We start from the raw sequence: 18,247 nt of genomic DNA on the forward strand, positions 1-18,247 counted from the left end.
AGTGTTGTGGCCTCTCCCGTTGCGGAGCACAGGCTCCGGACGCGCAGGCTCAGCGGCCATGGCTCACGGGCCCAGCTGCTCCGCGTCATGTGGGATCTTCCTGGACCGGGGCACGAACCCGTGTCCCCTGCATCGGCAGGCGGACTCTCAACCACTGCGCCACCAGGGAAGCCCTCTACCCATTTTTTTAACCAAGTTGATTTTGTTATTGGTGTTGAGTTGTATAAGTTCTCTATATTTTTTGGATATTAACCCCTTATCAGATATATCATTTGCAAATGGTTGGTTGTCTTTTCATTTTGTTGATGGTTTCCTTTGCTGTGCAGAAGATTTTTCGTTTGTTGTAGTTCCATTTGCTTATTTTTGCTTTTGTTTCCCTTGCCTGAGGAGACACATCCAGAAAGATATTGTTAAGACTGATGTCAAAAAGAGTGTACTGCCTATGTTTTCTTCTAGGAGTTTTATGGCTTACATTCAAGTCTTTAATCCACTTTGGGTTGATTTTTATGTATAGTGTGAGATAGTGGTCTAGTTTCATTTTTTTTTGCATGTGGCTGTCCAGTTTCCCCAACATCATTTATTGAAGAGACTATTCTTTCTCTTGTATATTCTTTGCTTGTCTGTATAAATTAATTGTCCATATATGTGTGGGTTTATTTCTGGGCTCTCAGTTGTTTCACTGACCTATGTATCTGTTTTTCTTTCAGTACCATGATAGCTCATTTCTTTTTAGTGCTGAATAATATTCCATTGTTTAGAAGTAACACAGTTTGTTTATCCTACTATTTATTTATTTTTTAATTTTATAAAAAGGCTTTTGGCTGCATTGGGTCTTCGTTGCTGCTTGTAGGCTTTGTCTAGTTGCAGCGAGCGGGGGCCACTCTTCATTGCGGTGCATGGGCTTCTCATTGCGGTGGCCTCTCCTGTTGCAGAACATGGGCTCTAGGCACGCGGGCCTCAGCAGTTGCAGCACACAGGCTCAGCGGCTGCGGCATGTGGGCCCTAGAGCCTGCCAGCTTCAGTAGTTGCAGCGTGTGGGCTCAGTAGTTGGGGCGCACGTGCTCAGCAGTTGTGGCTCGCAGGCTTAGTTGTTCTGAGGCATGTAGGATCCTACCAGACCAGGGATTGAACCCATGACCCCTGCATTGGCAGGCGGACTCTCAACTACTGTGCCACCAGGGAAGTCCCATCCTACTATTTATTTATTATCACCTACTGAAGGCCTTAGACCTTTCATTCGTGTGTCAAGTACCAGCCTGTTTATCTCTGAAACTTCAGGGATATATACCAAAATTTCTATTAAGGCTACTCTAACTTAATATGGTGAGGAAGTGTGGTAGGTACAATAATGGCCACAAAGATGTCCACATCGTAATCCCAGAACCTGGAAGTACATTAAGTTACATGGCAAAGTGGAGTTAAGGCTGCTAGTAAGCTGGCTTTAAGAATTCCCTGATGGTCCAGTGGTTAGAACTTGGTGCTTTCACTGCCGAGGGTGTGGGCTCAGTCCCAGGTCAGAGAACTAAGATCCCGCAAGCCTTGTGACACGGCTAAATAAATAAATAAGCTGGCTTTAAGATACGGAAACTATCCTGGATTATCTGGGTGGGCCCAATGTAAGAGGCCTTAAAAGTGGAAGCAGGAAGCAGAAGACTCAATGTCAGAGTAATGGGTTGTGTTAAAACTCAACCTGTGGACACTGGCTCTGAGCCAAGCAAAGTGGGGGGTGAGAAGGGGGTGTAGTTTCCCAAAGGAGGGGGACTCTTCGTATCAGAAATGGAGATGGGAATGATGCTGGGGAAAAGATACAGGAGCGGTCCCATTCAATACTTACATAAATATATACACAGTTATAGTTAGGTATAGCTATGGATATAGATGTAAATACTTATATACATACATGTAGATAGGAAGAATGAACGGTGTGGACAGCTTTTTTTTTCTGTATGGTAGATATTTTTTTTTTTCTTTTCACTCACCTGGATTTTTTTCTATAATGAATATCATTAATAAAGAAATAAAAGATACAAAAGGAAACTACGCATACTTTTCCCAAGAGCCCTGTGTTACTTTCCTGCCATGAATTTGCCCTCTCACTAAGGACACAGGCAAGGGCTCTTTGACCCTGATAGTTCAGAGCAGCCTCCTCTGCCTGGCACACAATGATCTTTCCATGCAGCCAGGCGGCCCCCCATATCCATACCACATTATTTATGATCGCACCAGACGTAACTGCCTGTTCACTGAGGTCTAGCCCATTGTCACTGTCCCAGAGAAACATTGCCCTCACACAATGTTCTAAAAAAGAGGAACTCATTCCCAGGGTCAAGAGAGAGCAGGGGAGGCCCCCTGTAGTCTTGGGAAAGTCTTCCCTTCTCCCTGGGATGATGGATGCCGTGTTTTCCCAAGAGAAGCACTGTTTCTGAGGGCAGGGTCCATGGTCTTCTTTCTCTTTGCAGCTGGTGCAGAGCAGTCATTCTAGAGGAAAGGATGGTTGAAGGGCCCCACCTACCATTTCTTTCTCCTTGGTTTCTCTGCCCTATTCCCTGTTCCCAGGGCACACATCCAGAGGGTGGCATGGAATCCTTTGGTTATCTGGGACCTGCTGGTCAAATACTGCATCACATTATATACAGGAGTCCCCTATGAATCAGTCTGACCAGCTGTCGTAACTGTCTCCTTTCTCATCTCATTCTCCCCTCCCCTCCATTCCTCCCAGCCTCCTCCAACCCCTCTCCCTGGTTTGTTGTCTACTTTAGTTTCCTCTGTGCCTTGGATGGAGGGACTCAGATCACCACTCCTTGGAGATGACCCCCAGCACTGCTGGGGCATTTCAAACAGTGGTCTGTTTTCCACTCCCATTGATTATGCCTATGGTCTACCTCCAAGCATAAGGAGAGTCCCAACCAGAGAAGGCGAGAGTGGCCAAACTGTTTCCTTCCTCCATCCTTATCCAGAGGAGGCCTTAGAACCCCAGGAGCATGGCAGTGGGGCAACAGAAAAATGAGCACTGACTTCCCTCTCTCTCATCACAGCAGTGATTTTTGGTCACTCTAGATCTGGCCCAAAGTTCCTCCTCTGTTTGGAAGAGCGGGGATCTCCTAAATGTCTGGGAGAATCGCCCTCCTTCCTGGCTGGAAAGTGAGGCTGAGGCACCCACCTCCCACTTGGTCTTTTCCGGGAGACTGCTCAGGAAATACCTGCGGATAAGCATGGCCAGAGGAAAATAGCTCATGACCCTGCAAAGTGGGAAATGAAACTCCTCATGGTCAGGACTTTTACAGAAACCATCTCCGAAACCCCAGAGGGCCCACAGGATTGCGGTTGCTTCTTGCCTATCTCCCTCATGCTGGATCAGCCTTTTGTACAGCTATCAGCAGAACACTCACCTGAAGCCTCCATTTCCATCACTTGGAGTAAATGCCCTCCAAGCCCAGTCCCATCTTACGCAGTGAGTCCCGTCCCAGCTTGACGAGGCTTCCAGATCCTTTCCTGGGACCACTGGGAGGGCACATGGGCATTCTACCAATCACTCATGCTACATAACAGAAGAGGTTGGGGAAAGTCAACTTTTCTACAGAGAGGGAAGGGGACAGACATTCCAAGGTGTTACATGGCGGCTGCTCTCCCTCAGACGCCTCAGGAGGAGACCAGGACCCCAGTGGTACTGTCTACCAAGAATCCAAAGTAACTTGGATTCTTCTCCATCCCCAGGCCCTGGGACGTGGATGTGAGGCCAGGAACCCGGAGCAGAAGGGCTGACGTGATCCTGGGATTAGGCTGGGTAACAAGCCTGAGAGCCCAGAAACAGAACATTCTGACTCCTTCTGAGCCCTGGTGGAACCAAGGCTCTTCAACTAGGTGAGTGGCTTGAAGAGAACAGGCGTGGTTATAAATGTTCAGAGACTGGCAGTGAATTAGGAGTGAGGCCTTCAGTTTGTGGGGTTAGCTAACGTCAGAGCTCAGAGCAGACAGCGGGCCTGGACGTTACGTGGGTAGGGAGGAAATGAGACAGGATGAAAGGAACACCAGCCTTGTGATCCAGCTTCCTTCCCAACACTTGGAAAGGGTGGTGTGGAGTCCTCTCTGGTTTCCCTCAACCAGTCAGAGAAACAGCTCTTGTCTGAGGCCTACTCAGCCTGGAGAGGGGAGCAGCAATGGGTCTGTAATCACAATGAACTGGTCAGAGAGGGAGCTGGGATCCTCTCCAATATCAAAGGCAGTAGAAGCCTCTGCAAGTAAAGGTAGCGATCTCCTTGGCCCTGACCATTTAGCCTCCAGCCTTGGTCCCTGACACCAACCTGTCATCCAGCTCCATGGCTCAGGGTCAGGGAAGCCCGGTCAGGTTTCTAGTCCTATGGCCAGAGTTGTTATGCATTTTTGGGTAAGGTTTAAAACCACACTTGCCTCATGCCTTTACTATGGGAATGAATGAGAACTGCTGGAGGCCATAGAAAGATGCAGTAGCTTCCAGAAGACAGATTCCAGTCCACAGGCTGGAATCTCAGAGTTGAGTCATGACCAGCCATCAATTATTCTATTCATTTCTCTTTCATCTATTCATCCATCTTCCATCCATCCATCCATCCATTTTCCATCCATCCATCTTCCATCTATCTATCCATTCATCCATCCATCCATCAATCCATCCAGTTATCTGGACTGACTTCCTTCTTTTTCTCCTTTCCTCCCTCCTCTCTTTCCTACCTTCCAAGAAATATTTGTTTAGAATCTGTTATATACCAGGTTTCTCAGATGTGGCAGATTTCTTCAAAGTGTCAGAAGCTTCCCAGGAGAAAACTTAGTCCCTCATGGAGCCCCAAATCAGCTCCTTTCTGCCCTGAGCATCTCCCATGAATGAAAGAGCAGCTCCTGGTCTGATATTGCTGGGCCTCCCACATTGTCTGAGACCCTCACAAATGCAGGAAGCAGAGAGGAGAAGCCAAATCGTACATTTGCAGTTTGAATCTCCAAGCCCCATTTTATAGAGGGATATTCTATCATCTAAGATGCCCTAAACAGAAGTAGAATATTTTATTGCAGTGGTCTGCTTACTGGTCTCCCTGCTTCCAGACTCCCCACACCCTGATCTCTTCCCCTCACCATGATCAGACTGATTTTTCTTCAGTGTTCCTGTCCTTGTCTCTCTCCTGCCTAAAGTCCTTCACTGGCTCCACGTCACCTATAAGCCAGAGTTCAAGCTCTTTAACACGACCCAAAAGGATCTTTATGATCTGACCCCAGGTGCCTCCTTAGCCCAGGCCCTCCCTGCTCAGGTCATATATTGATACTCTATACTCCAACAGTGCCAAACTACCTATAATTTGCCAGGCACTCCATACTTTCCAATATGCTAATCCCTGTACCCGGAACTTCTTAAAATTACTCCAGTCTCTGTACTTCCCTTGAACTGTGCATATTCTTCTATCGTTATGCTTATCACCCTGTATTGTAATTTATTTGCTCAGGTCTGTCTTTCTTACCAGATGGTGAGCTCTTTGAGTACAAGGACTGTGAGTTCTTCAGCTTTGTGTCTCAGTCCTAGCACAGTGCCTGGTATCTAGAAGGCATTCAATATGTATTTGTGGGGTGAATGGATGGCAGGATGGAAGATGGATGAGAGCCGTCTTAGAAAAAGCTTAGCCTGAGGACAAGGTAGTTAAAGTGCCCATGTAATAGACCCCCCGGAGAAGATGACAAATGGCCTCTTCCTGAAAGCTCAGGCCCTTGAGGAGAGGACCGAGCTGTAGCCTAGGTGCTTAAGCCAGGAATGGGGAACTTTGGGATAACACAATGACTTCTGGGGGTCACTTCCCTTTTCCTCTAGATAAAAGGACTTTGGGGAGGGAGCTGGCCGGGAGCACCTGTGCCAGGAGGGTTACGGTGCAGAATCTGCTCAGGGCTCTGTGCCCAAACCCACAGTTTGCTGGTCCAACGAACGCTCTCCTCTTCTTCCTGCAGAGCCTCCTCCCAAGACGCGTCCATCTCTGGTTCTGGGAAGACTTCTCATAGTCCGTGCTGCAGTCATCTTCCTGATGCTGGTCCTGGTCGCCTCCGTCCTGCTGCAGGCCATTCTCTGTAAGTCCTCAGCTTCCACCTGGGCTCCATCCTTCCCCATGGCCAGTCGGCTCCCTCTCTCCCCCGCTCTCTGGTGGTCTCTCCTGCCTCTGGCTTTTTCATTTGTCTTGTTTCCCCTCTTTCCACGTGCAGTCAGAGAGTCCCCTCCCACCTCCACACCCCCGCCGTCCCCCGTAAGATCAGCTGCTGCTCCTTCCTTTCCAATTCTGGGGAGATTTTCCTGACGGGGATCAGCATGCTTGTGCTCTAGGACACGCTCTTTTGTCCCCAAGAAATGTTCGCCCATCTTCATCCTGTGTCATTTCCTCCTTCCTCTCTGAGTTTCGTGTCCCTTTGATCGAGAGCCTTGTGGGTAGCCCCCAACAGTGAGCATGATGTTTCCTGACCCCACAAGGGATGGTGTCCCAACTGTATCCTCAGCCCCAACTGACTAGATGGAGAACCTGGCCAACAGGTTAGGGTTAGGGTTAGGGTTAGTGTTAGGGATCACTGCCCCCCACCACAGGACCCCTTCTCTTCACTCTCCTGCTCCCACAAAGGTCATGTCAAGGGAGACTTCCTACTTCTTCACTGGATGTGTGATGTATCTTTCTCCCTCTTCTGGCTTTGCCAAGGCTCATGGCCTCTGCTTCTTCTTCCTCTCATTAGGTCTCCAGAAAGCAGGTGGAGGGAACATCTGCACTCTCCCTTCAAGGCCTCGGGACATATTTGGTCTTGGACTTGGACTTGGTCTTGGACTTGAGCAGAGTCTCCTCTGCTTTGAGCCCACTTGGCTTATTTTTGGTTTCCGCTATGGCCTGTGGCCTGAACAGAGTGTGACAGGGGGTGGGACAAGGGAAGAGAAGAAGTGGTTTCATAATTCTCCCTTTTTGTATTCTCTGGAGAAGAGATCACCTCCAGATTAGAAGTCTGCATAGGCTCTCCCTTCCATAGCCGTGAGGGGCTTATGGGTAGTCATAAGCCGTGAGGCCCAGAGGGACATGGGAAGTATGACAAAGGGGTGTTTGAAGGCATCCCTTTACCAAATGCGCCGTGAACATGCAAAGAAAATTTAGAACTGGATTCTAACCCCCTCTTCTGCTTACCCGTGAGAGCCTCTAACAGAGAGCCCGTGTTTTGTCGATCTTTGCATGATCTGCCTCTCCCAGAGTTCCTGGTGCACGGAAGGCGCCCATCGCATGTTTGTTGAATGAATACATTATGAATGAGTGGAGGGTAGGCAACTGCTCCTTGGGTTGGGTCCTTGGGAAGCTTGAGCCCATCCCTTCCCTCCCCTTCCTTTTATTACCCTGGCAACAGCCCCACTCCAGTCCCTGGGGATCCCCTTGGCTGACCTCTTGACTGTCTCATATCCAGATCCCTGGTTTATGGGCACAGTATCGGATGTCAAGACCAATGCCCAGTTGCTGAAAGGTCTTGTGGACAACATCAGCACCCTGAGTTCTGAAATAAAGAGGAATAGAGGTGGCGTGGCGGCAGCTGGCTTTCAGGTCCAGATGGTGAATGCAGCCTGGATCGTGTGCGTTCTCAGATCCGGAGGTTGGAAACCAGCGTGAAGGAAGCCAATGCACGGCTGCAGATGCTAACAAGTAGTTGGGAAGAAGTCGATAAGTTCAATGCTCAAATCCCGGAGATAAAAAGAGATTTGGATAAAGCCAGTGCTTTAAACGCAAAGGTCCGGGGACTCCAGGGAGGTTTGGAGAATATCAGCCAGTTGTTGCAACAGCAAAGTACGTGACTCAGAAAAGAACGTTGCAAGTTGACCAGTGGCCCGTGGGACCTTGCCAGTCTTAGGCATGACATCACTGGGCTGGTGTGTGTGAAGGGAAGGGAGAGAGGAGCAGGGCAGCCATGGCTGGAAAGTTAAGAAGAGAGGGCTCAGCACTGGGTTTGGGGAGGGCTTAGGGGCTGTTCAGGAGAGAAGGCACTAGGGACCAGCCAGGGTTCCCACACCAAGGCATAGAATATGAAGGCATTAGGGAGTCTCTTTGTCCTGATCCAAAGCCAGCCATTTTCCATTAGTCTCTACCTAGAGCCCAGGGGCTCAGACACTTGTGATGGCCAATGGAAAATTACTCCTCCTCACAAGAGAGACAGATTCTTGATTCAGCCCCTCTCGCTCTCCCCTCTCTGAGCCCAGAGACTCTACCAATCTCAGTCAGACTTTCAGGATCTGAGGGAATGTCCCCAAGCTCCTACACAAGGACCCAAAGACCCCCAGAGCCCAGCCCCATTCACTCTGTCTCTGGGATCCCATCCAAGTATCCCTACCTAGCCAGCACCAGAGAAAACAGGAACACCAGAGTACATATTTCACTCTTGTTCTCCAGATGACATCCTACAGATGGTTTCTCAAGGCTGGAAGTACTTCAGGGGGACCTTCTATTACTTTTCTCAAGTCACAAGGACCTGGTACAGTGCCCAGCAGTTCTGCTTGTCCAGGGATTCACACTTGACCTCAGTGACCTCAGAGAGTGAACAGGTGAGTGCTGTCCTGTGGGCTCTAGGAAAGAGGTGTATTGGTAGCTGTATCAGGCAGGATGGGCAAGATTATGCTGCAGTGACAAAAATCCCCAAATATCAGTAATTCTTCAGAATTACTTCTCACTTGTACGCTGCATGTCCAATGAGGATCAGCAAGGGGTTCTGCTCACTGTGGTTACTCAGGGCTTAGGCCAAAGGAGATTTCATCTCAACATATGTTTCCACAATTGCTGAGGTGAGAAAAGGGAACATGGCACATTGTGTGTTGGCTCTTAAAGCTTCTGCTGGAAGCAACGGACATCACTTCAGCTCACATTTCATTGACCCAATAAATGATGCAGTATTTGTAGCTTCAAAGAGGGCAGGGTAGTACAATCTTTCCATGTGCCCAGAAAATAGAAATATCTGTGAATAGAATTAATGACACTGTCTAACCCAAGAAGTCCCGTACCTGTTGAGGCAGAATATTGAACAAGCTCCTTTCATCTGGAGGTGGGCTAGCAGAGCAGGTGAGATCATGGGCTCTGGAGTCGGAGTCTAGAGTCCTAACTCTGTGTCTGTGGGTTCAGGGGCTGTCGCTGAGGATGGGTGAAGAACACCCAGAGAGACAGATGCTCCAACTCGGAGTCGTGGCAGCACCTCTGCTCATTCTGTCTCTCTGCAGGAGTGTCTCTACAGGACTGCAGGCGGACTTCTCTATTGGATCGGCCTGAGCAAAGCAGGGAGTGAGAGGTACTGGTACTGGGTGGGTGACTCGCTGTTCAACAAGGTCCAGAGTGTGAAGTAAGCCCCGAGAACCCTCCTTCCTGGACTGACTTTCTTGGGCCAGGGCCAGGGCATGAAGAGTGGAGTGATAGTTCCTACTGACCACAGGGTTTGTGATTCTTCCCCATCCTCGGGCGGCAGGAGCATTGAACAGAGATCTAGCTGACCTCTGCCACTAATTGGCTGTGAAACTGGGGACAAATTCATGGCCTCTTGGTGCCCTCTGGGGCACCAGCATGGCCATCCACCCAGACTTGGCAGGGACCTTGTTCTAAGTTTAGGTCTTTGCACTGTGTGCTCCTGTAGGGCCTTGAGAGTTGTGGGGGGTGATTGCAGGCTTAGAGGTTGACAGATCACTGGTCCCCTTCCTCTCAGGCATGGGAAAACTTGAGATGCTATCAACCGGCACCAAAGCTGGGGTAGAAATCTCTCAGTTATTCATTGGAAATATGTTTTTCTTTGTTTTTTTCCTTTCATAGGTTCTGGATTCCAGGTGAGCCCAACAACACTGGGAACAATGAACACTGTGCCGATATAAAGATGTCCTCATCGCAGTCATGGAATGATGCCTCCTGTGACAATGAATTTCTTTTTATTTGTAAACGACCCTACATGCCATCAGAGCCATGTCAGGACTGGCCCCCAAGCTCAAACTTTAATCTCCAATGCTTGTTGAATTCAAGGAAATGCGGCTCTCTCCTTCATACTCCAGGGTGATTTTGAACTTTAATTTTTCTTGTTTCGAAATTGTCTTGAAGGCATCCGGGAGTCTATCTGCCTTGGCTAGGAGTTCTCTGACCCCACAGAGTCAGCTGAAATGGAAAGGAGATCTTGGGTTGAAATGGGAGCTGAGGGTGGAGAGGATTAGAAGTTCACTAATTCACCGAGTGAGGTGAATCAGAACCTGCAATCTGGGGCAGCACCCTGGGGCGTCCCATCCCTTCAGAGAAGCCTCATCTTCACTGCATGAAAGTCGCTTCGACCACCCAAGCAATTGTCTGGAGACTGAGACTCAGGGCTTTTCTGGTTGACTCCCCAGAATTCCCAGTTGCCTGCTGAGGTGGCTGTGTTCTCAGTGGGAAGAGCTCTGTTCTTGGAGCTCTGTTCATGCCATGTACCCATGGCCCCCTTCATCCACATCCTCTGAGATCTGAGACCCTTCCTCCCTGGGACGGGCTTGACTGGTTCAGATCTGGGGCTGAAATGGGAATGTGTCTCCTTAGAGCTGGACCAGCGTCCATGCGCTTCTCCCTCCCCCTCACTCGCTAAACTCTGGGACCCAGTCCGTCTGCCGAGCCCTTCTGCCTCCCCTCCTCTTTCTTCTGCATCTCCTCTCTCCCCAGAGGGCAGGGGAAGGGGCCTTCAGTGAAGAGGGCACCTCTGAGCTTCATTAGAATAAAATGCTGCCTGGGAAAAGGTCAGTCTCTTTTGTTGTTTTCTTCCCGCGGGTACAGGTGAATGTGCGGGGAACAACATCTGCTCTCCCGGACATGAAGTTCTGGGGTGTCCTCAGGAAACAGTTGGGGGTTCAAAATAACAGAGTAGGAATGTTCCAGCCCCAGAAATGCCATGAAGTATGAGTAGTACTGATCTCTGGCTTTTATTGAAATGCAGCAGAGCTAGCGCTGCAGTGTCTGCAGTGTCACGACCCTCCTGGTGGTCTTTCCTCCCAGATGTTCATGGACCATCTTTTGTTCTCTGCCTTTGCTCCCGATGGGGAGACACATCAGGTTTCCCACTCTTCACAGAGACCGTGATCACAGACATCGGGTCCAAATCCCCCATCCAGGGGCCGAGGCAGGAATCCAGGCCCGCACCAGACAGGAGAGGAGCAGAGAGGAAGCAGAAAGGGTGCGGTGTGAGTGTGGGGCGGGCTCAGCAGAGTGGCCCTCCCCTCCTTGGGGTCCTAGTTAGGTGTCCTCTTTAGGGTCCTGGGGAGGGGACGTTTTCCTTCAGTGACTGTGACCAGCAGCCTGGTGTTCTGGGTGCAAAGGGGTCGGGGCTAAGGTCAGGGGCATTAGGACGAATCTTGAAGGAACATGGGACAATTGGGGTTTTTAAAATATGGTGATGGACGAGGGATGGGCAGTCAGCAATGGCGTCCACGAGGGAGCATTTGTTAGGCCAGCTCCAGGGACATCTGAGGTCTGAGGGGGCAAGGGCGTCAGGGAAGTGAAGACGGGCAAGTTCACAGGGGTGGATGTGCGGGCATGGAAGCCATCTATGTCTTCTCTAAGAAATACTTGGTTGTTTCTACTCTTCATAATTCGAAGTAGCAAGTTACGGGAGGATGTTATTTCTTCCCAGTGTTGGCTATGTGCTCACAGCACAAGCTGATGTAGAAATGAAATACAAGTTGTGGGCTCAGGGCTGCCCCTAGGGAACTATCCCATTGTGTGTCCAAACATGACACTGCTCTCCATCTTGCTGTCACGCCTGGCGTGTTAGTCGCCACGTCTGGGCTGCCACGCTGAGCAGCACGTGACCCTGCCCCTCGCTCCCACTTCTTCCCTGAGGTGGGCACTTGTCACCAGGGCAGCGGTTTCAGAGGCTTGCATTGTAAGGCCTAAAATTTCACTTATTGCCATGATATTTTCTGAGGCTTACAGGACCTCAAAAGCCTGACTTTGAGTTTCCCAGCTCTCACCAGATATGTCCCCGCACCTGGCCAATTCCCCTTAACTGGACCAGCTGCACTCCACCCAGTCTTCAACCTACTGGGTTCCGCTAACCTGCTAGTCCAGAAACTGTTCAAACAAGCCCATCACATCCTCCTGCAGAACCAGGGACACACTATCCTCTTGTTGCTGCAAAGCCGGCCTCTCACGGCTCTTGCTGGTTCCCTCTGCTCCTGGGTGTGACCCCCGTGTGGTCCTGCAGGGTATGCAGTGTCCTCCTCCGGACTGTGACAGTATGTGACTAGTAAACTGCCGTGAATATTATCTGCCCAGCGTCAGATGTCATGTGTTTGGCCATCTTGTATTATTTGGGGCAGGAGATGCCTCCCTCACTGACTGAATGCATCCCCTCACAATTCATATGTTAAAACCCTAACCCCCACTGGGATGGTATTAGGAGATGGGGCCTGTAGGAGGTAATTAAGTCACCAGGGTGGAGCCCTCATGATGGGATTCGTGCTCTTATAAGAAGAGACATGAGGGGCTTCCCTGGTGGTCCAGTGGGTAAGACTCCATGCTCCCAATGCAGGGGGCTTGGGTTCCATCCGTGGTCGGAGAACTAGATCCCGCATGCCGCAACGAAGATGCCACGGGCCACAACTAAGACCTGGTGCGGCCAAAGTAAATAACTGAATTTGTTTTTTAAAAGAAGAGACATGAGAACTTGCCTCTCTCTGTCTGCTCTCCATCCTGTGAGTTTACAACGGAAGACAGCCATCCGCAAACCAGGAACATAGCCCTCACCAGGGACTGAGTCTGCCAGCATCCTGACCTTGGACTTCCCAGCCTCCAGAACCGTGAGAAAGAAATTTCTCTTGTGTAAGCCTCTTAGACTGGGATGTTTTTGCTATAGCAGCCTGAATTGACTAAGACACTCACCACTGGGGTAAATAGGAAGCGCTAAGAACAAGGCTGGCCAGGAATCTCTGGTTGGTCCTGATGTGAAGGGATGAATGGGACTCTCTGAACACTTCTCTGGAAAAGAATTTGAACTTGGAGATACCCAGGGATTGAGGCAGTTAACAGAGAGAAGTTGAGTTGGAAGGGCCCTGAGTTAGAGAAAGGCTGGAGGGGCCGCCATGGGGCACCTGCAGAAACTAAGAACACGCAGAAGCTGTGAGGCAGAGAAGCAAAGCACATGAGGAATATATCTGGCAGAGAAAAGAGAACGGTGCAGAGGAGGGAATAGGCGAGACACAGAAGGGAGGGCAGCAGAGTGGAGGCCCAAGAGCCAGGCTGCTGAGGTTCCTGGAATCACCTCAGATGCAGTCCAGCCCTCCTGACACTCCTGGGTCCTGTGCACGTGTATCCTGCGATACGACCTGCCCCCATGACCCTGCCCATTGCTTTTTCTGCAAACTGAAGGAGCCTGGGTCAGTGAGGATGTATTTTTATTTGGAGGCTGTGCCCCACTCTGTAACCAACCAGCGTCGCATTGCCAGGCCTTCCTCCCTTCAGGAAACTGGGACGGCTGCTGCTTTGCCTTGCCGTGTGACCTTGGCTCACTTACCCCCGCAGGCAGGGCTTACCTCTCCAGTGAGGTCACTACACGGGTACCTGCCCTTCTGCTGGCAGTGGGTCCTTACCCAAGAAGTCCAGCATTGACAGAGCTTTAGTCCTTGTCTCAGGTCATGGACACGATAATATGTCTAATGAAATTCCAGGATTGTTTCCATTATAAGCTGGAAAGTTGGGAGCCAAGGATGGGTGAGAATTTTGTCTCATCCAACTTGTGTATTTATTTTATTATAGTATTATGTATTTTTTCTGATTCTGCAGGCTAACAACGATTGACATGCCTTCTCTGAATGTTGCAATGAAATGCTGTTGAAAAAATCTATATTTTTGTATTTGAATACAAAGAAGAGGAGAAAAAATCTTTGACCCACTCTTACTGACTGATTGATCCTAGCTCTTGTGAGCAGGTACATGCTATAATATTTTATTTTTCTGTTTTATGCTTTATTTGTCTATGCATCTATGTATCTATCTATCTTCCTTCTTTCCCCTCGTTCCTCCCTCCCTCTTCCTTCCTTCCTCCCTTCCTTCCCCTCCCCTCCCCTTCCCTCCCTCCCTCCTTCCCTCCCTTCCTTCCTTCCTTTCTTCCTTCCTTCCTTCCTTTCTTCCTTCCCTCCCTCCCTCCTTCCCTCCCTCCTTCCTTCCTTCCTTCTTTTTTTCTCTTTCTCACATCATGCCACAAAGCTATCTGTCTCCAGCCCTGCCCTTGGCTGCCTCTGCTTTGGCGCTGATGCCAGGCGGACTCTCCCCAATGGTGATCTGGGTAGCTCCAAGCTTAGAACCTCACAGCTCTGTAACTTCAGAGGAAAGAATTTCCCCTTTCCAATAGTTTCAGCAAAAGCCCAGCATTGGGTCACATGCCCAGCCCTGAAGCAGTAATGGAGGTCAGGGAGATGGGTTATGTTGATTGAGCCATAGGCTTAATCCTGGGCATTGGGTACGGGCTCAGCCTCACCCCTGCCAGAAGACTGAGCACGAGGGCAGGATGGTTCTCAAGACTAATCCCGGGAGAGATGCCTGAAGGAGCGAGACTGTTAGTTCACAGCTGCCCAGGGCCCTGCTTGCAGCCGTGGGTCTCTTCCTTCCATCGAAACTGTGGGATCAGCCACTCCCAGCTGTTCACCCTGTGTTGTCAGGGGTTGATATGGCTGATCAAAAACTTCTGGGGTGTCTGAAGCTAAGGGTCTGCATCTCTAGGAGGACGGCCCTGTACCATTCAGCAGAGACAGGGACAACCAACCTGTGAGAGGTCCTGACCAATGAGTGGTTTTAAGTGTTAACGTATAAGATGTCCATTTGATTTTTTCTGGCCAGAGAACAGAGAAACCTCTCGGCAAGGATTAGAAACCTCCTGGTGCTTCTTTCCTGCTAGCAGATTATGTTCTTGTGGGAGAAGTAAGAGCTGGGAGCCTGGAGTGGGGAGGGGATTGGGCACAGGGAAGGGGACGAGAGGAGGAGTCCTGCTGATCAAGCCTGGAGGACTGTGCCCCTTCCTGGCCCAGACCTTGCCCTTCTAGCTGAGCAAGGGTTCTCCAAAGTTCTGCTTTTGAGGTTCTCTCAGCTTTTCAGGCCCAGGAGGAAACAGCTCCTGAGAGGGCTGACGTGGGCCCTTCCTGTATGTGGGGAAACAGAAACCAAGGCAGGCCCTTTCTTTTCTGCTGCTCCCCTGGGCCTCTTACAAACCTCTTGGAGGGTACCTCTGGCAGCTCCCCTCCCACTTGGACACTCCTGGGGTCTCAGGCAGTGCTGTTATGGACTTCACATTTTCCTGTGTCCTCTCCTATCTGCTCAGCTTTCAACTGGCAGGAGGTAGCAGGCTTGTGGATGGTGGCTCTGTATTCTCCACACACACACACACACACACACACACACACACACACACGCACATATACACATACCACGCATATATACACACATATATACACATAGAAACACATACACATATCACACACACACACACCACACATAAACATACACACATATATGCACACCACACACCACACATAAACCTACACATATACACACGTACACATATACACACACCACACATATACACACACACACATATAAGCACATACACACATATCACACACACACCACACCACACATAAACATACACACACACACATATATGCACACCACACATAAACCTACACATATACACACACCACACATATATACACACACACATATAAACACACACACATACATACCATGCACAATATACTCATGCACACACGTATACACACATACATATATGCATACACACATATATCACACACATATACACATAATACACATAACCATATACGCAATATTTGGATACACAATACACAAATATACACATATGCAAATATACACATGCACACATATATCACACAATACATATATACACATACACACACACACACACACACACACTGCCATAGCATCAGGAGCTGGGTGTAGGCAGGCACGCCCCTCCTCGCCCTGCCGACGAGCTGTGCTCCCGGCTGGCTGTGGCTGCGTTGACAGTGGCCGTCCATGACACAGGCTCCTGCTGGACCTAAGCTGCTCTCCTGGACTGGCCGCAGGAGGAGGCAACGTTCAGTGTGGCTTCTCCACCATGGAAGCCGGACGGTGGGCTTCTCAGGTGGTGCTCGGGGCCCTATGGGAGGCTGACTCCAGCATTTGGGAAAACACTGTGGGAATAAGATGCAGGGACTGAAGGTGAAAACGGGAAAAATCAACACAATTTGGATGGAACAAGCAACTTGCAAGGAAACTGACATCTCGTAAATGGGCCGCTGGTGAGATAGGGGACAAAGACATAATTAGATTTTCATGAGATAAAGAAAATGTGATCCATTTCGATAAGATTGTAACTCTGGACTGATGGGGAACCGACGAGCAAAAATCTACCGTCATCCTCAGAACAGACTTCAGGAGGGCTGCCTTGACTAGCCATTGGGGCTACTGATTCTGTCCAGCTGGTCACCCCCATGGGGGTGGGAACTTGGGGCTGCACAGCTCCACTGGGTTGGCTCACTCCTAGGTCTTGGTCCAGAAGCAGCAGGAACCCCCTGACGCAGTGTTTGTTCCTCCTGGGAGTTACAGGTCTCATTGTAAAGCAGCACGTTGGCTTACCCTGCAGTTTCTTCTGCGTTAGTCCTGAACCTGATCAACTGAGGGGAGCACGGATGCAGTCAGCTTGAGGTGAGATCTTGGATTACGTTCGGTCCTCTTTGATGTTTTCTGACATCACTTCTGACACTAGATGTGTGGTGTTTTCTGACATCAGCTGAGTGTCCTACAATTCAATTCGATTCTGACACTCACCCCTGGAGTTAGCACAGACCCCACAGGTGAGGGGCTCAGTCCCACAAGACCACCCCAACTTCAGATGCCAGGTGCAAGCAGGCTGTCCAGGCAACCACACTTCTGCCCAGACGACGGCAAAGCTGGGGAACCCCATGACCCCTCTCAGGTCGATAATTCACTAGAATGACTCACAGATCTCAGGAAAACACTGTAATTACTTTTTTTTTTTTGCGGTACGCGGGCCTCTCACTGCTGTGGCCCCTCCCGTTGCGGAGCACAGGCTCCGGACACGCAGGCTCAGCGGCCATGGCTCACGGGCCCAGCCTCTCCGCGGCATGTGGGATCTTCCCGGACCGGGGCACGAACCCGTGTCCCCTGCATCGGCAGGCGGACTCTCAACCACTGTGCCACCAGGGAAGCCCTGTAATTACTATTAAAGTTTATGATGAAGGATACAAATGAAGAGTCCCATGCAGGGGTACAGAGGTACAGAAGGGGCCTGGCAGCATGGGAGCCTCTGTCCCCATGGAGGTGGGGTGCAACGCCCTTCTAGTATGTAGGCGTGTTCACCAGCCAGGAAACTTCTTGAAAGCTCCTTGAATCTCTCTTGGTGTTTATGAGCTTTTATAACCCAATAAGAGAGGTGAGAGTTTAGTCTTTCTGAGACTATCTCCCATCTAGAAGCTAACTAGGGGTGTATTCTCAGTTCCCTTGTTAGCATAAACTCAAGTGTTGTTGAAAAGGGTTTGTTTTGAATAACAAAAGACACTCCTGTCTCTCAGAAAATTCCAAGCGTTTTAGGAGCTCTGTTCTAGGGACCGGGATTGAGACGAAATATGTTTTTTATTCCACTAGAATCCCTTTCTTGTCATGCCAGGTGTGAGGTCCTGAGTGGGCAGAGAGTCACCTCAGCCCTTCCTTTGACCTGCAAACACCTGCTTACACTGACCCAGCCTCCTCCCTTACCTGACCTCCTGTTATTTAAGAGCGTCTGGGGCCGGGATTAAGAGTCAGCCATGGGTCACAAGGATGTTTTTTCTGCAAAGCTGAGAAAGAACCCCTGACCCCCTCCTAAGTGGCCGGTGAAAAGTGTCTGTGACATTGAGGCAGAGGTTAGTGTTTGGGGCTACACTGGAGCACGGAGAGGGGGAGGACGGGCCTGAGGGGAGGGCAGAAGCTGGTGCGGAGGGAGCGGGAGAATGGGGGTGCAGACTGGCGCCTGGGAGACTTGAGGGGAAGAGCCCAGATGGGGCGCTTCTGCAAAGTCAGCAGCGGAGGGAGGGAGGCAGGCAGAGCTGGTTAGGAATGACTCAGGAGCATATAAATCCGGGTATCGCAGCTTCACTTCCCACCACTGCTGGCCCGCAGCGTGACCTTTAGGAGCCCGGGGCAGGGAGTAGTACTGGAGGATGAAGGAAGCAGAG

General features: G+C 50.1%; 1 protein-coding gene across 1 annotated transcript; it reads left to right on the forward strand.

Moving 5' to 3' along the window:
* Positions 1-1,320: 1,320 nt before the first annotated feature.
* On the forward strand, positions 1,321-12,236 carry CD207 (CD207 molecule). The gene is given in 8 exon segments (XM_060168950.1): positions 1,321-1,336; positions 5,962-6,078; positions 7,435-7,581; positions 7,584-7,808; positions 8,409-8,560; positions 9,227-9,345; positions 9,807-9,955; positions 12,208-12,236. Coding segments are annotated over 8 exon segments (954 nt in total).
* Positions 12,237-18,247: the final 6,011 nt, after the last annotated feature.

The sequence above is a fragment of the Lagenorhynchus albirostris genome, chromosome 13 (genome assembly GCF_949774975.1).
Source record: "Lagenorhynchus albirostris chromosome 13, mLagAlb1.1, whole genome shotgun sequence".
In the NCBI taxonomy this organism is placed as follows: Eukaryota; Metazoa; Chordata; class Mammalia; order Artiodactyla; family Delphinidae; genus Lagenorhynchus; species Lagenorhynchus albirostris.